Source organism: Muntiacus reevesi, chromosome 1 (genome assembly GCF_963930625.1).
Source record: "Muntiacus reevesi chromosome 1, mMunRee1.1, whole genome shotgun sequence".
NCBI lineage: Eukaryota > Metazoa > Chordata > Mammalia > Artiodactyla > Cervidae > Muntiacus > Muntiacus reevesi.
In genome coordinates this window covers 120,276,251-120,296,593 of record NC_089249.1, presented here as the reverse complement: position 1 = coordinate 120,296,593, position 20,343 = coordinate 120,276,251, and the positions used below count along the sequence as shown (strand labels likewise).

Sequence of the window (20,343 nt, the reverse complement as noted above, 5' to 3'; positions counted from 1 at the left end):
TGGGTGAATTCTAATTAAGGTCATAAAACATTAATAGAAAAGATGATAGTACATATAAGCACAGACAACATATAAGCAGAGACAATCTAAGCTTACAGACCTGCCCTACATGGAAACAACCATTCCTTTCCATCACTGGTCAGGAATAGGTTCTTCCTCAAATTCTGGTAAACAAAAATATTCCCCAAACCCCTGTAGTCACACTTCAGCAGGTTAGAACTAGCAATAATCATCACAGCTGTATTAGGGAGACTATATATATATGTATATATATATATATATATATGGATTCTATATGTATATAGAATAAGAACTATACATATGTATGTGTGTGTGTGTGAAAATATATATAAGGAATAAGGATTCCACAAAGTCACACAAATTCAACTGTGTAGGTAGGGGTCAGCGAAAGGGGCGTTGGTTGGTAATAGGAAATCTGATCTTGGCAATTTAGTGTCCTCACTGAAAGCCACAAATGTTTTGTGTGTCATATATATGTTAAGGAAATCTAGCCACCATATCTAGGACATTGTTTCCAAGGGAAAATGTGCTCCAGTGCCAAGTAGCCAATTTAGCTATTTCAGGCTCTTCCTTTTGTTTTTTTTGTATGTGTTTGTTCAGAAGGATACATATATACCTTGTTTATTTCAACAATGTTTATTAAACTTAAATTCTAGAGGACATTAATTGATTTTTCTCACTTAAAAATGATTTTAACTGACTTTATTCTCAATTTATTCAGTTGGTGGAACTTCATGTTTTTTATGTACCTGAAGGATCATGGAATTATAAGTTAAATACCATTTCAATAGAAGTTGTTAACAAATTCATTTCAGCTGGATTTATAAGGCAAGTATTTTGTAGTCACATTACAATGTGTCTGAAAAAGTGATCTTTTTTTTTCTGCAGAGAAAAATGCTTTGTGGAAATTCAAAATTGTAAGTGAAAAATATCTTGTTTGTGTGATGGATCCAGTCCCTGCCTTAATGAATGCTATCAATAAATAATACTATGTAACTGTTAAAAAGTGCCATAGGAACAGATATCACTTAGCCACCGCACTGCCACCTAGAAAACAGTAAAACTAACCTGTGTAGTAACCAGGCTATACACAAAGAGAATTAAGACTGTATTTACCTGAAATTAGAAACCTACTGAAGAGCTATGAATAGTGGTTAAACTAGCAAATCTACAATGACTTTTTCACTGAACTATTTAAAAATAGAAACACATTTTTCTGTGATTGTGGTTTTCATTCTGTCTGCCCTCTGATTAAAAAAAAAAATAGAAACACAATATATATATATATATACATATAACACATATGGGCTTCCCAGGTGGCACTAGTGGTAAAGGACCCGTCTGCCAATTCAGGAGACTTAAGGCACATGGATTTGACTCCTCGGGAAGATCCCCTGGAGGAGGGCAGGGCAACCCCCTCCAGTGTTCATGCCTGGAGAATTGCATGGACAGAGGAGCCTGATGGGCCATTGTCCACTGAGATGTAAAAGGTTGGATACGACTGAAGCGACTGAGCACACACATAACATATATATATTTTCACATTCACAGAAACACACATGATACTATGTATTCTAACTGCCTGTTGTTATTTCTCTTGAGGACACCTCAGTCTTCCTAATCTTCCCAATCACTTCTTTCAAGCACACGAACTTCCTTTCTGTTCTGGAACACATTAGACATAGTCCTACCTCAGAACTCTTGTACTTGCTGTTTCTTTTGTCTAAAATGCTCTTTGTGTCTTTACATATGCTATCTCACCTCCTTCATTCATGTCTTTTCTCCAGTATTACTTTTTTGTTTATATTTTCTCTCATCAGAATACTCATCCTTACCTGCTTTATGTTTCTCTATAGTACTGGGCTTCCCTGGTAGCTCAGCAATAAAGAATCTGCCTGCCAATGCAGGAGACATGGGTTCGATCCCTGCATTGGAAAGATTCCCTGGAGAAATAAATGGCAACCCACTCTAGTGTTCTTGCCTGGAGAATCCCATGGACAGAGGAGCCTGGCAGACTACAGTCCATGCTGTCAAAAAGAATCAGATAGGACTGAGTGACTAAACAACAACAGCAAATAGTACTTAGCAGTGTCTTATGAATTTAACTTTTTCTTACTTACTTTGTTATTTTTCACTTCCACCATTAGATTGTAAGGTCTATAAGGGCAAAAATATTTGTTTTGTTGATTGCCTTATTCTCAACCCTACAACAATGTCTGACACATAGAGGAGCTCAATATATATTTGTTAATTGAATGAGTTAATTATATAATATTCCCCTAAAAGTCTACAAAAATAAGAACTCAGAACAAGAGCTTTAAATTTTAGATGTTGAGGAATGAAGTGTTCCCAATAAGCAAAGATGTTTAGTCTGATGACATTCAATCATCAAAGAAAGTTTTAAGCATTAGCTAACACTGTCAAATTTCCAAAATAAATATCTGTGGCTAAATCCTTCTTTAAGATACATATAACATTATATAAATATCATTGCAAGGTTTTATTTTAATAAAAAACTGAAGGTAGATGAGAAAAGTGAAACTGAAGGTAGATGAGAAAATAAGTCCTTTTTAGTACAGAAAGGACTTTTATAAACTGTAACTTTGGATAATTTAAAATTTTAGTGATTTTATTGATTAAGTGACTTTTAACCATTTTGTAAAAATATATTTACAGCCTTCAAGCCTACAAAGTTCCAAGCAATGTAGAAACACAATATATTAAGTTATATATGATATATTAAATTAGTATTTGGATTTGAGTTAAATGACTAAAGCTATTGAATCTTTATTATAGCTGAAACCTATTTTATTTTACGTTATAAGGCAATGTCATGATATTTCAGAGTATCTCCTCACCTAACTTTACAAGACCTGAGGGAGCATCTCAGTGAGTTCCTTGGTGAAGAAGCTGTTGCAGAAAAATTTTTATTTCTCAAATGCATTGGAAATAATCTAGCTGTAGTAAGTTTTCTTAATTTTTCCTTTTGATTAAAGAAAAGCATACATTAACAAATTTTCTTTCTTAAATGCTTATCAACTCAACTCCTTAATATACTATGCAATATGTAATCTCAATCATAACAAAATGGAAATATCATTTAGCACATAGGTCATCAAGAAAAGATGGGCCTTTCTGGTATATTATTGTGCACTAAAATATGGGGGGTTTTGGGGTGTAAACTTCCTTGGGGAGAAAAGAAAGATAAATTTTAAATGTGATCATGAATTTTTTAATTTAATAGCATTTAAAAGGTTTTTAAATGAGCACTTGTGGGGGAAAAAAAGGATTCTCATTTGTTAGGCCACAACTAGCCTTGTTTGATGTGGAATGACTCCAATATACTGTATTTGATGGGGCAGGAATCAGCTGTTCTCAACTGAACACTCCTATTTGTAACTTCAGTGGCAGGATTTTCTAAATAGAGAGTTCTCCTAGCTGAAATCTCAGTCCAGCAAACCATTAGATCTCAAAGTTTCTGGTTTCTCATATTTATATAGGTTTATTTCTCTAATCAAGATTTTCCCTATTTAAACTGTAAGTGGGCAAAAATCCCTTAGAAGAAATGGAGTAGGCCTCACAGTCAACAAAAGAGTCAGAGATACAATACTTGGGTGCAATCTCAAAAACAAAAGAATGATCTCTTTTCGTTTTCAAGGAAAACCATTCAATATCACAGCAAACCAAGCCTATGCCCCAACCACTAATGCTGAAGGAGCTGAAGTTGGATGGTTCTATGATGACCTACAAAGCCTTATTGAACTAACACCCCAAAAAAGATGTCTTTTTCATCATAGGCGACTGGAGTAAAAAAGTAGGAAGTCAAGAGGTACGTAGAGTAACAGGCAAGTTTGGCTTTGGAGTACAAAATGAAGCAAGGCAAAGGCTGAGAGTTTTAACAAGAGAACGCACTGATCATAGCAAACACCCTCTTCCAACAACACATGAGATGATACTACACATGGACATCCCTAGAGAGTCAATACTGAAATCAGATTGATTATGTTCTTTGCAGCCAAAGATGGAGAAGCTCTATACAGTCAGCAAAAACAAGACCAGGAGATGACTATGGCTCACATCATGAACTCCTTATTACCAAATTCAGACTGAAATTGAAGAAAGTAGGGAAAACCACTAGACCGTTCGAGTACAACCTAAATCAAATCCCTTATGATTATACAGTGGAAGTGAATGGATTAAAGGGATTAGATCTGATAGACAGTGTGCCTGAAGAACTATGGACAGAGGATCATAACATTGTAAGAAGGTGGTAATCTAAACCATCCCCAAGAAAAAGAAATATAAAAAGGTAAGGGTTGTCTGAGGAGGCCTTAAAAACAGTTGAGAAAAGAAGAGAAGGGAAAACAAAGGATAAAAGGAAAGATATACCCATCTGAATTCAGAGTTCCAAAGAATGGCAAGAGGAGATAAGAAAGCCCTCCTTAGTGATCAGTGTAAAAAACAGGAAAACAATAGGATGGGAAAGACTAGAGCTCTTTTCAAGAAAATTAGAGACACCAAGGGAACATTTCATGCAAAGATGGGCACAATAAAGGACAGAAATGGTATGGACCTAACAGAAGCAGAAGATATTAAAAAGAGGTGGCAAGAATACACAGAATAACTGTACAAAAAAAGATCTTAATGACAGAGATAACCATGGTGGTGTGATCACTCACCCAGCACCAGACATCCTGGAGTGTGAAGTCAAGTGGGCCTTAAGAAGCATTACTATGAACAAAGTTAATGGAGGTGATGGAATTTCAGGTGAGCTATTTAAAATCCTAAAAGATGATGCTGTGAAAGTGCTGCACTCAATATACCAGCAAATATGGAAAATTAAGCACTGGGCCACACGACTGGAAAAGGTCAGTTTTCATTCCAATCCCAAAGAAAGGCAATGCCAAAAAATGTTAAAACTACCACACAGTTGCACTCATCTCACATATTAGCAAAGTAATGCTCAAAATGCTCCAAGATAGGCTTCAACAGTATGTGAACCAAGAACTTCCAGGTGTTCAAGCTGTACTTATAAAAGGCAAAAGAACCAGAGATAAAATTGTCAACATCTGCTGGATCATCGAAAAAGCAGGAGAATTCCAGAAAAACATCTACTTGTGTTTCACTGACTACGCTAAAGCCTTTGACTGTGTGGATCACAACAAAGTGTGGAAAATTCTGAAAAAGATGGGAGTACCAGACCACCTGACCTGCCTACTGAGAAATCTGTGTGCAGGTCAAGAAGCAATAGTTAGGACCAGACAAAGAACAACAGACTGGTTCCAAATTGGGAAAGGAGTACGTCAAGGCTGTATTTTGTCACCCTGCTTATTTAACTTATATGCTAAGTACTTCATGTGAAATGCAGGGCTGGATGAAGCACAAGTGGAAATCCAGATTGCCTGGAGAAATAGCAATAATCTCAGATATGCATGTTAACACCACCCTTATGGCAGAAAGCAAACAGGAATTAAAGAGCCTCTTGATGATGGTGAAAGAAGACAGTGAAAAAGCTGGCTTAAATTTCAGCGTTCAAAAAACGAAGATCATGGCATCCAGTCGATCACTTCATGTCAAGTAGATGGGGAAACAACAGAAACAGTGACAGACTTTATTTTCTTGGACTCCAAAATCACTGCAGATGGTGACTGCAGCCTTGAAATTAAAAGATGATTGCTCCTCGGAAGAAAAGTTATGACCAACCTAGACAGCATATTTAAAAGCAGAGACATTACTATGCCAACAAAGGTCCATCTAGTCAAAGCTATGGTTTTTCCAGTAGTCGTGTGTGGATGTGAGAGTTAAACTATAAAGAAAGCTGAGCACCGAAGAATTGATGCTTTTGAACTGTGGTGTTGGAGAAGATTCTTGAGAGTCCCTTGGACTGCAAAGAGATCAAACCAGTCAATCCTAAAGGAAATCAGTCCTGAATGTTCATTGGAAGGACTGATGATGAAGCATAAGCTCCAATAATTTGGCCACCTGATGTGAAGAACTGACTCTTTAGAAAAGACTCTAATGCTGGGAAAGATTGAAGGCAGGAGGAAAAGGGGATGACAGAGGATGAAATGGTTGGATGACATCAGCAACGTGATGGACATGAGTTTGAACAAGCTTCGGGAGTTGGTGATGGACATGGAAGCCTGGTGTGCTGCAGTCCATGGGGTCGAAAAGAGTTGGACATGACTGAATGACTGAACTGAACTGAAACTCTAAAATGCCATTTATTCCTATTCTACTCTAGTTTAAACATATCATTATTATGTATTTCCTTATGTGGTTATTTGTTTAACATCTAACTCTGTCTAGACAGTAGCTCCCTATGAGCAAAGGCCTTATTTTAGTCACTATTTTATATATGAGTGCCTAACAAGGCTTTTAGCACTTAGAGGCATTTAAGTGTTTATTGAAAAAAATTAAATGATGAATGATAATGGAAAAAAATAAACATGCCCCCCAAAGTAGTACTGTAGAGGAATTTGCTATTGGAATTCTTGGGCTTATCTACTAGATTTGAATATTTTGTCATAGAGTTCTGTTCCATGCACAGAATATTAATTTACTGATCATTAAGTTAGTTTTCTGAAAAGAAGAGAAGTGAAAAGCAAAGAAGAAAAGGAAAGATATTCCCATTTGAATGCAGAGTTCCAAAGAAGAGCAAGGAGAGATAAGAAAGCCTTCCTCAGCGATCAATGCAAAGAAATAGAGGAAAACAACAGAATGGGAAAGACTAGAGATCTCTTCAAGAAAATTAGAGATATCAAGGGAACATTTCATGCAAAGATGGGTTCAATAAAGGACTGAAATGGTATGGACCTAACAAAGCAGAAGATATTAAGAAGAGGTGGCAAGAATACACAGAAGACCTGTAAAAAAAGATCTTCATGAACCAGATAATCACAATGGTGTGGTCACTCACCTAGAGCCAGACATCCTGGAATGTGAACTCAGGTGGGCCTTAGAAAGCATCACTATGAACAAAGCTAGTGGATGTGATGGAATTCCAGTTGAACTATTTCAAATCCTGAAAGATGATGCTGTGAAAGTGCTGCACTCAATATGCCAGCAAATTTAAAAACTCAGCAGTGGACACAGGACTGGAAAAGGTCAGTTTCCATTCCAATCCCTAAGAAAGGCAATGCCAAAAAATGCTCAAACTACCACACAAATACACTCATCTCACATGCTAGTAAAGTAATGCTCAAAGTTCTCCAAGTCAGGCTTCAGCAATACGTGAACCGAGAACTTCCAGATGTCCAAGCTGGTCTTAGAAAAGGCAGAGGAACCAGAGATAAAATTGCCACCATCGTCTGGATCATTGAAAAAGCAAGAGAGCTCCAGAAAAACATCTATTTCTGCTTTATTGACTATGCCAAAGCCTTTGACTGTGTGGATCACAATAAACTGTGGAAAATTCTGAAGGAAATGGAAATACCAGACCACCTGACCTGCCTCTTGAGAAACCTGTATGCAGGTCAGGAAGCAACAGTTAGAACTGGACATGGAACAACAGACTGGTTCCAAATAGGAAAAGGAGTACGTCAAGGCTGTCTATTGTCACCCTGCCTATTTAACTTATATGCAGAGTACATCATGAGAAATGCTGGGCTGGATGAAGCACAAGCGGGAATCAAGATTGCTGGGAGAAATATCAATAACCTCAGATATGCAGATGATACCATGCTTATGGCAGAAAGTGAAGAGGAACTAAAAAGCCTTTTGATGAAAGTGAAAGAGGAGAGTGAAAAAGTTTGCTTAAAGGTCAACATTCAGAAAACTAAGATAATGGCATCCGGTCCCATCACTTCATGTGAAATAGATGAAGAGACAATGGAAACAGTGTCAGACTTTATTTTTGGGGGCTCCAAAATCACTGCAGATGGTGACTGCAGCCATGAAATTAAGACGCTTATTCCTTGGAAGGAAAGTTATGACCAACCTAGACAGCATATTAAAAAGCAGAGACATTACTTTGCCAACAAATGTCCGTCTTGTCAAGGCTATGGTTTTTCCAGTGGTCATGTATGGATGTGAGAGTTGGACTGTAAATAAAGTTGAGTGCCGAAAAATTGATGCCTCTGAACTATAGCGTTGGAGAAGACTCTTGAGAGTCCCTTGGACTACAAGGAGATCCAACCAGTCCATCCTAAAGGAGATCAGTCCTGGGTGTTCATTGGAAGGACTGATGCTGAGGCTGAAACTCCAGTACTTTGGCCACCTCATGCAAAGAGTTGACTCATTGGAAAAGACCCTGATGCTGGGACGGATTGGGGGCAGGAGGAGAAGGGGACGACAGAGGATGAGATGGTTGGATAGGATCACCAACTCGATGGACATGGGTTTGAGTAAACTCCGTGAGTTGGTGATGGACAGGAAGGCCTGGCGTGCTGCGATTCATGGGTTCACAAAGAGTCAGACACGACTGAGCGACTGAACTGAGTTGATCTGAATCTTGGAAGGAAAAGAATTACTCCCATAAATGTTTGTTCTTTTTCATGATATGTAAATTACTAAATATCAGCCACAGAATTCTAAATTAGAAGTGATTTGACAGTAATTAAAATCGAGTTCTAGAATGTTTCTAATAATTTATTGTTTTCAACAAATAGTTATTGATGTTTTTCTGTATACAAAATAAGAGAAAAAAAGAATTGGACATAGATTTTTCCCTTAACAAATATTCAGTTTAGTCGTGAAGATAAAATATAGAAATAATTAAAACAGCATATTCTGTGTATTTCGATGATCCAATGGATGTTGACAATTTGATCTCTGGTTCCTCTGCCTTTTCTAAATCTGGCTTGAACATCTGGAAGTTCACAGTTCACATACTGTTGAGGCCTGGCTTGGAGAATTTTGAGCATTATTTTGCTAGTGTCTGAGATGAATGCAACTGTGACGTAGTTTGAGCATTCTCTGGCATTGCCTTTCTTTGGGATTGGAATGAAACTGATCTTTCCCAGTCCTGTGGCCACTGCTGAGTTTTTAAATTTGCTGGCATATTGAGTGCAGCACTTTCACAGCATCATCTTTTAGGATTTGAAATAACTCAACTTGAATTCCATCACCTCTTCTAGCTTTGTTCATAGTGATGCTTCCTAAGGCCCACTGACTTCGCATTCCAGGATGTCTGACTCTAGGTGACTGATCACACCATCGTGATTATCTGTGTCATGAAGATCTTTTTTGTATAGTTCTTCTGTGTTTTCTTGCCACCTCTTCTTAATATCTTCTGCTTCTGTTAGGTCCATACCATTTCTGTCCTTTATTGTGCCCATCTTTGCATGAAATGTTCCCTTGGTGTCTCTAATTTTCTTAAAGAGATCTCTAGTCTTTCCCATTCTTTTGTTTTCCTCTTTTTGCATTGATCACTGAGGAAGGCTATCTTTTTGTTTTGTTTTGTTTTTGTTTTTGTTTTATTTTTTTTTATTTTTCAGTGGGTTTTGTCATACACTGATATGAATCATCCATAGAGTTACACATATTCCCCATCCCGATCCCCCCTCCCACCTCCCTCTCCACCCGATTCCTCTGGGTCTTCTCAGTCCACCAGGCCCAAGCACTTGACTCATGCATCCCACCTGGGCTGGTGATCTGTTTCACCATAGATAATATACATGCTGTTCTTTCAAAACATCCCACCCTCACCTTCCCCCACAGAGTTCAAAAGTCTGTTCTGTACTTCTGTGTCTCTTTTTCTGTTTTGCATATAGGATTATTGTTACCATCTTTCTAAATTCCATATATATGTGTTAGTATACTGTAATGTTCTTTATCTTTCTGGCTTACTTCACTCTGTATAATGGGCTCCAGTTTCATCCATCTCATTAGAACTGATTCAAATATCTTATCTCTCCTTGCTCTTCTTTGGAACTCTGCATTCAGATGTGTATGTCTTTTCTTTTCTCCTTTGCCTTGACTTCTTTTCTCAGCTATTTGTAAGGCCTGGTCAGACAACCATTTTGCCTTTTTGCATTTCTTTTTCTTGCGGATGGTCTTGATCCCTGCCTCCTGTATAATGTCATGAACCTCCGTCCATAGTTCTTCAGGCTGTCTATCATATCTAATCCCTTGAATCTATCTCTCACTTCCACTGTATAATCGTAAGGGATTTGATTTAGGTCATACCTGAATGTGGTAGTGGTTTTCCCTACTTTCTTCAATTTCAATCTGAATTTGGCAATAAGGAGTTCATGATCTGAGCCACAGTCAGCTCCCAGTCTTGCTTTTGCTGACTGTATAGAGAGCTTCTCCATCTTTGGCTGCAAATAATATGATCAGTCTGATTTCAGTATTGACCATCTGGTGATGTCCATGTGTAGTCTTCTCTTGTGTTGTTGGAAGAGGGTGTTTGTTATGACCAGTGTGTTCTCTTGGCAAAACTCTAGAAGCAAGAGACTTCCAGAAAAACATCTGCTTTACTGACTCTGCCAAAGCCTTTGACTGTGTGGATCACAACAAACTGTGGAAAATTCTTAGAGAGAAGGGAATACCAGACTACCTGACTTGCCCCTTGAGAAAATCATATGCAGGTAGAAGCAACAGTTAGAACTGAACATGGAATAACAGACTGGTTCCAAATTGGGAAAGGAGTATGTCAAGGCTGTATATTGTCACCCTTCTTATTTAACTTATATGCAGAGTACATCATGAGAAATGCTGAGCTAGATGAAGCAGAAGCTGAAATCACAAGCTGGGAGAAATATCAATAACCTCAGATATACAGATGACACCACCCTTATGGCTGAAAGGAAAGAGGAACTAAAGAGCCTCTTGTTGAAAGTGAAAGAGGAGAGTAAAAAAGTTGGCATAAAACTCATAGTCAGAAAACTAAGATCATGGCTTCTAGTCCCATCACTTCATGGCAAATAGATGGGGAAACAGTGGAAACAGTGACAGACTTTATTTTTGTGGGGCTCCAAAATCACTGCAGATGGTAACTGCAGCCGTGAAATTAAAAAGACACTTGCTCCTTGGAAGAAAAGTTATGACCAACCTAGACAGCATATTTAAAAGCAGAGACGTTACTTTGCCAACAAAGGTCCATCTAGTCAAAGCTATGGTTTTTCCAGTGGTCATGTATGGATGTGAGAGGTGGATCTTAAAGAAAGCTGAGTGCCGAAGAATTGATGCTTTTGAACTGTGGTGTTGGAGAAGATTCCTGAGAGTCCCTTGGACTGCAAGATGATCCAACCAGTCCATCTTAAAGGAAAAAAGAAAGAAAAAGAAAGTGAAATCGCTCAGTCGTGTCTGACTATTTGCAACCCCATGACTGCAGCCCACCAGGATCCTCTGTCCATGGAATTCTGCAGGGAAGAATACTGGAGTGGGTTGCCATTTCCTTCTCCAGGGGATCTTCCTAACCCAGGGATCAAACCTGGGTCTCTCCTTCATTGCAGGCAGATGCTTTAAGATCTGAGCCACCATGGAAGCCCCAGATCAGTCCTGAATATTCATTGGAAGGACTGATGCTGAAGCTGACACTCCAATACTTTGGTCACCTGATGCAAAGTGACTCATCTGAAAAGACCCTGATGCTGGGAAAGATTGAAGGTGGGAGTAGAAGTTGACAACATAGGATGAGATGGTTGGATGGCATTACCAACTTAATGGGCATGAATTTGAGTAAACTCGAAGTTGGTGATGGACAGGGAGGTCTGGCGTGCTGCAGTCCATGGTGTTGCAAAGAGTGGGACACAAGCAACTGAACTGAACTGAACTGATTCTGTATATTTAGAAGAAAAAGAGACTCCTTCCAGAAAGAGAACAGGTGAAATGGAAAACTTTAGGAAAGAAGTGATCATCAGTGGATTTTGACAGATCTTGATCTTGATTTGATCTTGCAAAAATGTTGGGTAGCAGAAGCTTTCTAAGTAGAGAAAGCAGAATGAGCACGAAAGTGGCAAAGCAGGCAACTACAGAAAAGTGAGTGGTTCAGTTTTTACTGGAGCACTGACTGTGTGAAAAGGAATAGTAGACAATTGTAAACATAGGTGGTTGAAGGTCTTGAATGCCAGATTAATGAATTTGGATTTTTTTTTTCTGAAACTTTGTAGTTTTTGAGCAGAAGATAACGTGATGAGAGCCTTAAGAAACCAGAGATAGGAATTGTAACCAGGAGTCTTACAGTGGCTAGGCAAGAGATAAGAAGATTCTCATGAACAGACTGGCTCTCAGATTTCATCTACTACTATTTTCTTCTTGGTTCTATTTTAGCCACAAAATCTTCCTTTGGTCCTCACATGAAGCCAAACTCACATCTATTTCATCATCTTTGTACCTGCCTGGAAATCACTTCCCCCGATTTTCAGATAGATTGCTTTTTTTTTTTTCATAATTCAGTTCTCAGCTCAATTATTGTCTTTTTCTTTTTTTTACAAAATGCCTTCCCTGACCACCTAATTTTCAGATATTCTTTCTCTGAATTACTCTCTATTACATCACTGCATTTTATTTTCATAAATCATGTATCACTACCTTAAATCATGTTTTTTTTAACATCTACTCTCCAAGTAGAATATAAGCTACATGAGAGCAGGGACTTCACATTACCATTGTATCCCCACCCTATAGAACATTACCTGACACACTATGCCCTCCATACTTGTTGAATGAATAAACAAGTAGCAAATTAACTCTGTGGGTCTAACGTTTAGGGAGTAAAGTTTACAAAGTTGGATTCTGGAACTAGATTACCTGGTTTTGCATCCCAACTTGGAAACTTCCTACTTCTAAAATCTTAGGCAAGATACTTAACCTCTCTTTGCCTCATTCTCATCTGTGAGCTACAGACAATATGTATGTCTATCACATGGAACTGTGAGGATTAACTGAGCTTTATATGTACGTGTAAAGCATTTAGAATAGGGCCTGGCACATAGTAAGTCCATGCAAGTGAGAGCCATAATTACTGTTGTTAAATAACATAGAGTTTCTATTATGTTTAGTACACTGAATAGAAGCAGGATATATTCTACCTTTTCTAGAATCTAGCTTAGTTACCAGCTTTAGTACCAACTACTTGATGTGATTTTTATATCACAGATATATGCCTTCTGCAAAAAAGTGAGGTTAAAAGTAAGTGGAAAATGCTACAAAAGCTTTAATTATTTTTTCATTTGTTTATAGGTGAAGACAAAGCAAGAATCAGAACTGAAACTCAAATCATTTGTTCCTCCATATGTGTGTAATTTGACATTTTAAACTTATGCTAATTTTTTAACTTATTGCTTTTTAAAGTATAAACTAATTTTTAAATTTCCTGTATGTTTTAGGCTCTTCAACCAGAATTATATTTGCTTCCTATAATGGATCATTTAGGAAATATTTATTCAGCATCAACAGCAGTTTCTTTCAATAAACAACAGACTAATAGCGGTGTTGCTGAGGCTGACGGAGTAGTACACAGACCACTTAGTATAACTCCGTCAAAGGAAGAACCTGCAACAGATCCCAGTTTTTTAGAAAATGCTTTGAAAGAACTTCTTGACAAGAATCAGGAAGAAGGTGATTTCAACTGGAATGAAGTTGTTATAGTACATTTTAATAGTCAAGTCTGGGCAAACTCTGGGCAAATCTAGCCTTACAAATACAGGCAATATAATAGGAAAGCTCCAATTCAATTTGGGGATTTTTAAAAATAATTTTACGAGTTGGGAGGAAAAAAACTAAATACTATGCTAAAATAAAAATAAAATCAAAATACAACACAAAGTCTACCACCTTTTATAATAGTTTCAGATAAAGTTAAGGCTAAAGGAGAAGAGAACGGAAGTGATTGTTACATAAAACCGGTTCAGAAGTATCTTATCCAGGCAAACAGTATCAGGCCAAAACAAAATAATATTGGGAGACATTTGTATTTCAAAGACTAAAAATTTTTTTATGATTACACATACCAACTTACTGGTAGTTTAGTTCTCAAAAAGTGGTAGGTTTTTAAAAAATCAAAATTAAACTTATAAACATATAAATTAAGCTGGTACTACACTCTAAGAATCTATTGAAATAAGTCAGTTGGATTTTTTTTGACCTGGCTGCATACAGCAAATAAATTGTGATGGAAAATCAAATATACTAAAATTTTATGAATTAAATGAATCCCTCATCAGTTAATGACAACACTCTTTACAGCTGCAAAATACACTTATTCTTAATTAATCGCATTTTTCTTCATCTTCAGTTATAAAATTATTGCATTCTGCATTCTAAGTTTGTACTATGCCTAGTGATATTCCAAACTTAGCCCCTTGTGTGTGTGTGTGCTTAACCTTAGGTACATTTAATATGGGCTTCCCAAGTGGCACAGTGACAAAGAATCGCCTGCCAATTCAGGAGACACAAACGACACGGGTTCTATCCCTGGATTGGGAAGGCCCCTGGAGGAGGAATGGCAACACGCTCTAGTATTCTTGCCTGGAAAATCCCATGGACAGAGGAGCCTGAGGCTACTATAGTCCATGGGGTCTCAAAAGAATCAGAAACAACTGAGCATACACACATTTGATGTGATCAGTGAGAGTCATTACCTTATTTTTTTTATCTAGGTATATCCCTGCAGTTTTATATATGGCTTTCCAGTCATGGTATCAATTAGAGGTTAAATGAAGAAACACCTAGGAAAAAAGTTAACTGTGGGATTCCAGTAGTCCTGAAAAGTACAAGATCAAGTAACTAATGAAGTAGGCAATTACCCTACATAAAGTTATGAGTAGTATCATATTTTATACTCTAGGCTACTGGCCAAGTCCCTGAACTATATTACTTGCACAAAACCCTATAAAAGTATTTGACTGAGAATATTTAATCTTTATGAATTTTGTGTCATTGTAATTTTTAAATAGTATTAATTTCTTGGTGCTTCACATAAAAAAAATTAATTATAATTTAACTGAGAGCCTAGTTTTTAAAAGCTCATTTTAAAAAGCTTTTTAAAAGCACATTTTAAAAAGTTCTAGAAATATCAATAACCATTAAGAAGAAAATAAGGATTAACAATAATTTCACCATTCAGAGATAGCTGTTGTAAAGTGAAAGTGAAAACTGCTCAGTCGTGTCTGACTTTTTGCAACTCCATGGTCTATATAGTCCATGGAATTCTCCAAGCCAGAATACTGGAGTGGGTAGCCTTTCCCTTCTACAGGGGATCTTCTCACCCAGGGATCAAACCCAGGTCTCCCACACTGCAGGCACATTCTTTACCAGCTGAGCCACAAGGGAAGCCCATAGTTGTTAGTATCTGTTAGTATTTTGGTGTATATTCTTCCAATTTTTCTTTACTTCATATAAATATTTTTGAACTTTTGAAAAATGAGGACACATACAAACTCTTTTAAATCCTCTTCTTTTAGAAAATGTCACCCACATTTCATGCCAATAAATATAGGTCTACATCATTATAGAATTCTCTTGTGGTATATTTGTTTATATAACCTTGAATTAATATTCTTGCTATTATGAATGGTGCTATAAGCAACATTTTTCTAAATACAATATCATGCATTTATCATATTCTTAGAAGTTTAATGGCTGTTTCTCAGGGGATGTGTTTTGTTTGTTATTCTTATATTCATCTATTTTATTTTTTAGATTCCATGTATAAATGATAACATAGTATTTGTCTTTGTCTGACTGGCATACTTCACTAGGTTTCTTAAAAGAGCTTTCCAGTAGTCCTGGAAACCTGTGTGCCTCTTTCTGGTCACATCTTCCTCCTTCTCCAATAAAAAGAGTACTCTTATTTTTTAAAAAATTATATATTTTTTGCAGTGCTGAGTCTTTGTTGCTGTGTGCGGGCTTTCTCTAGTTGCAGTTACTCTCTAGTCGCAGTCCATGGTCTTTTTATTGTGGTGGCTTCTCTTGTTGCAGAGCACTGGTCTAGGGTGTGTGGGCTTCAGTAGTTGTGGTGCACAGGCTTATATGCCTCATGGAATGTGAATCTTCCCAGACGAGGTATCAAACCTATGTCCCCTGCATTGGCTGGTGCATTCCAAACCAGTGACCACCAGGGAAGTCCTACTTGATTTTTTTAGTTGCTTGAATTATTTTCTTACTTTTTGTATAGTTTTATTACAACCTGAATGTGTATTCCTTAGTAATAATTTAGTTTTGTCTCTTTTGAAAAAAATTTTATTTAGACAGAATCATATAGAAAGCATTTTATTTGGAACTTTTTTCTTTTACTTGACATTATAACTGAAAAATTCAACAATGATGTCATGTATAACACTATTTCATTTCTTTTTACTGTTATATAATATTTTATTGTATGATCATATCATGATTTATTTATCTATTCTGACAGACAGTTGGTTTCCAATTTGGGGCTATTACAAATATGCTATTTTGTACATTCTTGTACATGCGTCTTAAATACATATGTGCAGAAGGATCTCAAAAAAGCATACCTAGAATTAGCATTGTATGTACATGTTCAACTTTACTAAATAACTTCCATGTGTTTTCCAAAGTGACTGTGCCTAACAACAATATCTAAAAGTTCCTATTGAACCATAATCTTGCTGTCAGACTACATTCTGGATAATTTGTTCACCTCTTTCTTCCAAATCTACCTTACCAATTCTCTTTTTAGCTATGTCTGCTGCTGCTGCTGCTAAGTCACTTCAGTCGTGTCCAACTCTGTGTGACCCCATAGATGGAAGCCTAACAGGCTCCCCCATCCCTGGGATTCTCCAGGAAAGAACACTGGAGTGGGTTGCCATTTCCTTCTCCAATACATGAAAGTGAAGGGGAAGTCATTCAGTCATGTCCAACTCTTAGTGACCCCCTGGATGACAGCCTACCAGGCTCCTCCATCCATGGGATTTTCCAGGCAAGAGTACTGGAGTGGGGTGCCATTCTGCTATTAAACCCTTACACTGAATTTTTAATTCCAAATATTCTGTTTCTCTTTTCTAGTCATTCTCTTTGCTTAAACATTTCTTCATATGTTTCATGGCCATTTGGATTTGTCTTCATTCAAGTGTTTTGCCTATTTTATGTTCTCTTAAATATTGACTCATTTTGTTGTTATTGTTCAGTCACTCAGTCATATCTGACTCTTTGCACCTCCATGGACTGCAGCACACCAGGCTTCTCTGTCCTTCACCATCGCCCACAGCCTGCTCAAACTCATGTCCATTAAGTCAGTGATGCCATCCAACCATCTCATCCTCTGTCATCCCTGTCTCCTGCCTTCAATCTTTCCCGGCATCAGGGTCTTTTCTAATGAGTCAGTTCTTCACATCAGGTGGCCAAAGTATTGGAGTTTTGGCTTCAGCATCAGTCCTTCCAATGAATATTCAGGACTGATTTCCTTTAGGATTGACTGGTTTGATCTCCTTGCAGTCTAAAGGACTCTCAAGAGTCTTCTTCAACACCACAGTTCAAAAGCATCAATTCTTTGGCACTCAGCTTTCTTTATTGTCCAACTCTCACATCCATACATGACTACTGGAAAAACCATAGCTTTCACTAGATGGACCTTTGTTGGCAAAGTAATGTCTCTGCTTTTTAATATGCTCTCTAGATTGGTCATAACTTTTCTTCCAAGGAGCAAGCGTGTTTTAATTTCATGGCTGCAGTCACCATCTGCAGTGATTTTGGAGCCCCCAAAAATAAAGCCTGTCAGTGTTTCCATTGTTTCCCCATCTATTTGCCATGAAGTGATGGGACCAGATGCCATGATCTTAGTTTTTTGAATGTTGAGTTTTAAGCCAGCGTTTTCACTCTCTTCTTTCACTTTCATCAAGAGGCTCTTTAGTTCTTCTTTGCTTTCAGCCATAACGGTGGTGTCATCTGCATATCAGAGGTTATTGATATTCCTCCCGGCAACCTTGATTCCAGCTTGTGCTTCATCCAGCCCAGCATTTCTCATGATGTACTTTGCATATAAGTTATATAAGCAGGGTGACAATATGTACAGATATTTTTCCAGCATTTTTATGTGTGTGTGTGTATACATGTGTATATATTTCTATATAATTCACTCTAGATTTTAGTTTGTGGCTTGTCTTTTTATTCTCTTTAGATTCTTTGAGGAAAGGAATTCTTAAATTTTGTCAGCATGTTTTAAAAATTATAGAGATGAGTGTTGACATTTTCAGCTCTGTTTTGTTTTATGCATTTTGAAGCTCTGTTATGAGATGTATGCACAATTTAGGATTGTTATGTTTTCTTGAAAAAAATTGTCTTCTATGTTATTATGTAATATTTCTCTTTATCTCTGGTAATGCTTCAATTTGAAATTCACTTAGTCTGATATTAATATAATCACTCTAGCTTTCTTTTGATTAGTTTTTTATGGTATATCTTTATCTATTTCAGTTTTATCTGACTTTATATTCAAAATAGGTTTCCTATAAACAGCATATATTTATATCTTACTTTTTAATCCAGTTTGACCATCTATGCCTTTTATTAATATTAGGCATGTTTAGACCATTTACATTTAATGTAATTATGGATGTGGTTGGCTTTAAATGTACCATTTTAGTATTTATTTTCTATTTGTCTCATCTGTTTTCTGTTTTTTCCTTGGCTTTTTTTTTTTTGATTGAGTAGTGGGGTTTTTTTGTGATTCAATTTTATGCCACCATTGGCTCATTAGTTATTCCTTATTTTAAAAAGCATTTAGTGGTTACTATAGGTTGATGGCCAGAAAACACCTTTTCTTTTTAAATTTTATTTAAATCCATGCCCTATGGCTCATTTTTTTTATAAATAAACTTTTACTTGAACAAAGTCATGCCCTTTCATTTACGTATTGTCAATGACTGTTTTTGCACTGCAATGACAGAGTTGAGTAGCTGTTATAAAGACCATGGTCTACTAGCCTGAAATATTTGCTGTCTGTATCTTTAAGAAGAAGTGTCTGCAGGATATACATTATATAGACCTTTAATTTGAAGTATACTTTCAATTATATACAACTTCATATATCATATAAGAACCTTACAGTAATATACTTCTATTCCCTCCGTCAATTCTTTTGTGCTATTGTTGTTATACATCTTACCCCTATATATGTTACAAACTCCATAATACATTTTTATTGTTTTTGCTTTTACTGTGCATCATCTTTTAAAGAAATTGAAAATAAGGGGAAAATGACTTTTTTAAATTTAGGAGAGAATTTCTTTCCCCTAACCTAGTAGTAGTAAACCAATGCTTTGTATGTTTGTGATCCTGGGCCCAAGATGACCCTGCCAGCTTTTAGCTTCTATTCTTCCTTTAGGCTTTATCTAAGACTAGGGGTGGGAAGGTTTCCTATACCCTACTCAGTAATAAAAATTTACAAGGCTGAAATTGGTGGAAGAGGAGTTACCTATTTTTTCCTCTAGGGTATATGGCTTTTGCTACTATTCTTCCTCCAGAGTCAGTGAATTTTTGTCCAATCCCTATGATGGGAGAGTTTTGTTCTCCTTTTCCATTGGCTTCAGGCTCTTGCTTTTTGTGAGAAAAGAGTGTTTAAGAAAGATAGGGTTTCTTATTCACTCACATTCATACCTGTGTGTCACTGATGACTCTTTTGGGTCTCCTGCCCTGCCCCCAGTCTTTCTTATGAGTGTGTGATACAGGTACATGGAAAGGAGCTTGCTATGAGTATTGACTGCCTTTTGTGCCTGGGGATCCTAGAAATTCCAGAGTATCTAGGTAACCCACATTAGCCTTTAGAATTCCTTAAAATTTTATCTCTTTTGTTTTTTACTTCTTTTTTTAAAATATTTATTTATCTTTGGCCATGCTAGGTCTTCATTGCTCTGTGGACTTTAGTCTAATTATGGCAAGCAGGGGCTACAATCTAGTTGTAGTGTGTGGGTTTCTCATTGCGGTGGCTTCTCTTGTGGAGCACAGGCTCTAGAGCACATACAGGTTCAATAGTTGTGGTGCATAGGCTTAGTTGCACCACAGTATGAGGGAATCCTCCTGGATCAGGGATTAAACTCATGTCTTCTGCATTGGCAGATGGATTCTTTACCACTGGGCCATCAAGGAAGCCTCCTTTTTACTTCTTCAAACAATGACACTTACTTCCTCCAATGCTCTGTCAAAAATGAAACATCTTATTTTCTCCTTGGAGGAAACTTTAATCTGATTTCTTATAAACTTAACTCTGATGAGTTCAGTTATTATTTTATAGATTGTTTTTCTCCTTGTTCGGGTGGGAGTAGTTTTGACTTTCTATATCCTCAGCAAAAGTGGAGCTGCAGTTATTTAGTCAAGTTTGTCAGCATTTTCTTTCATGGTTAGTGCTTGCTCTGTATTAAGATGTCTTCTTTAAAAAATCCCTTTTCTACCCTGAGAGCATGAAGATATGGCCCT

General features: G+C 37.0%; 1 protein-coding gene across 1 annotated transcript in view; it reads left to right on the top strand.

Moving 5' to 3' along the window:
• Positions 1-20,343, top strand: part of SPATA1 (spermatogenesis associated 1) — a 64,615-nt gene that overhangs the window by 9,020 nt on the left and 35,252 nt on the right. Inside the window, exons 3-6 of the mRNA XM_065910169.1 lie at positions 743-849; positions 2,867-2,984; positions 13,150-13,203; positions 13,296-13,527. Coding sequence (XP_065766241.1) covers positions 743-849; positions 2,867-2,984; positions 13,150-13,203; positions 13,296-13,527 — 511 coding nt within the window. The remainder of the gene's footprint in view (positions 1-742; positions 850-2,866; positions 2,985-13,149; positions 13,204-13,295; positions 13,528-20,343) is intronic.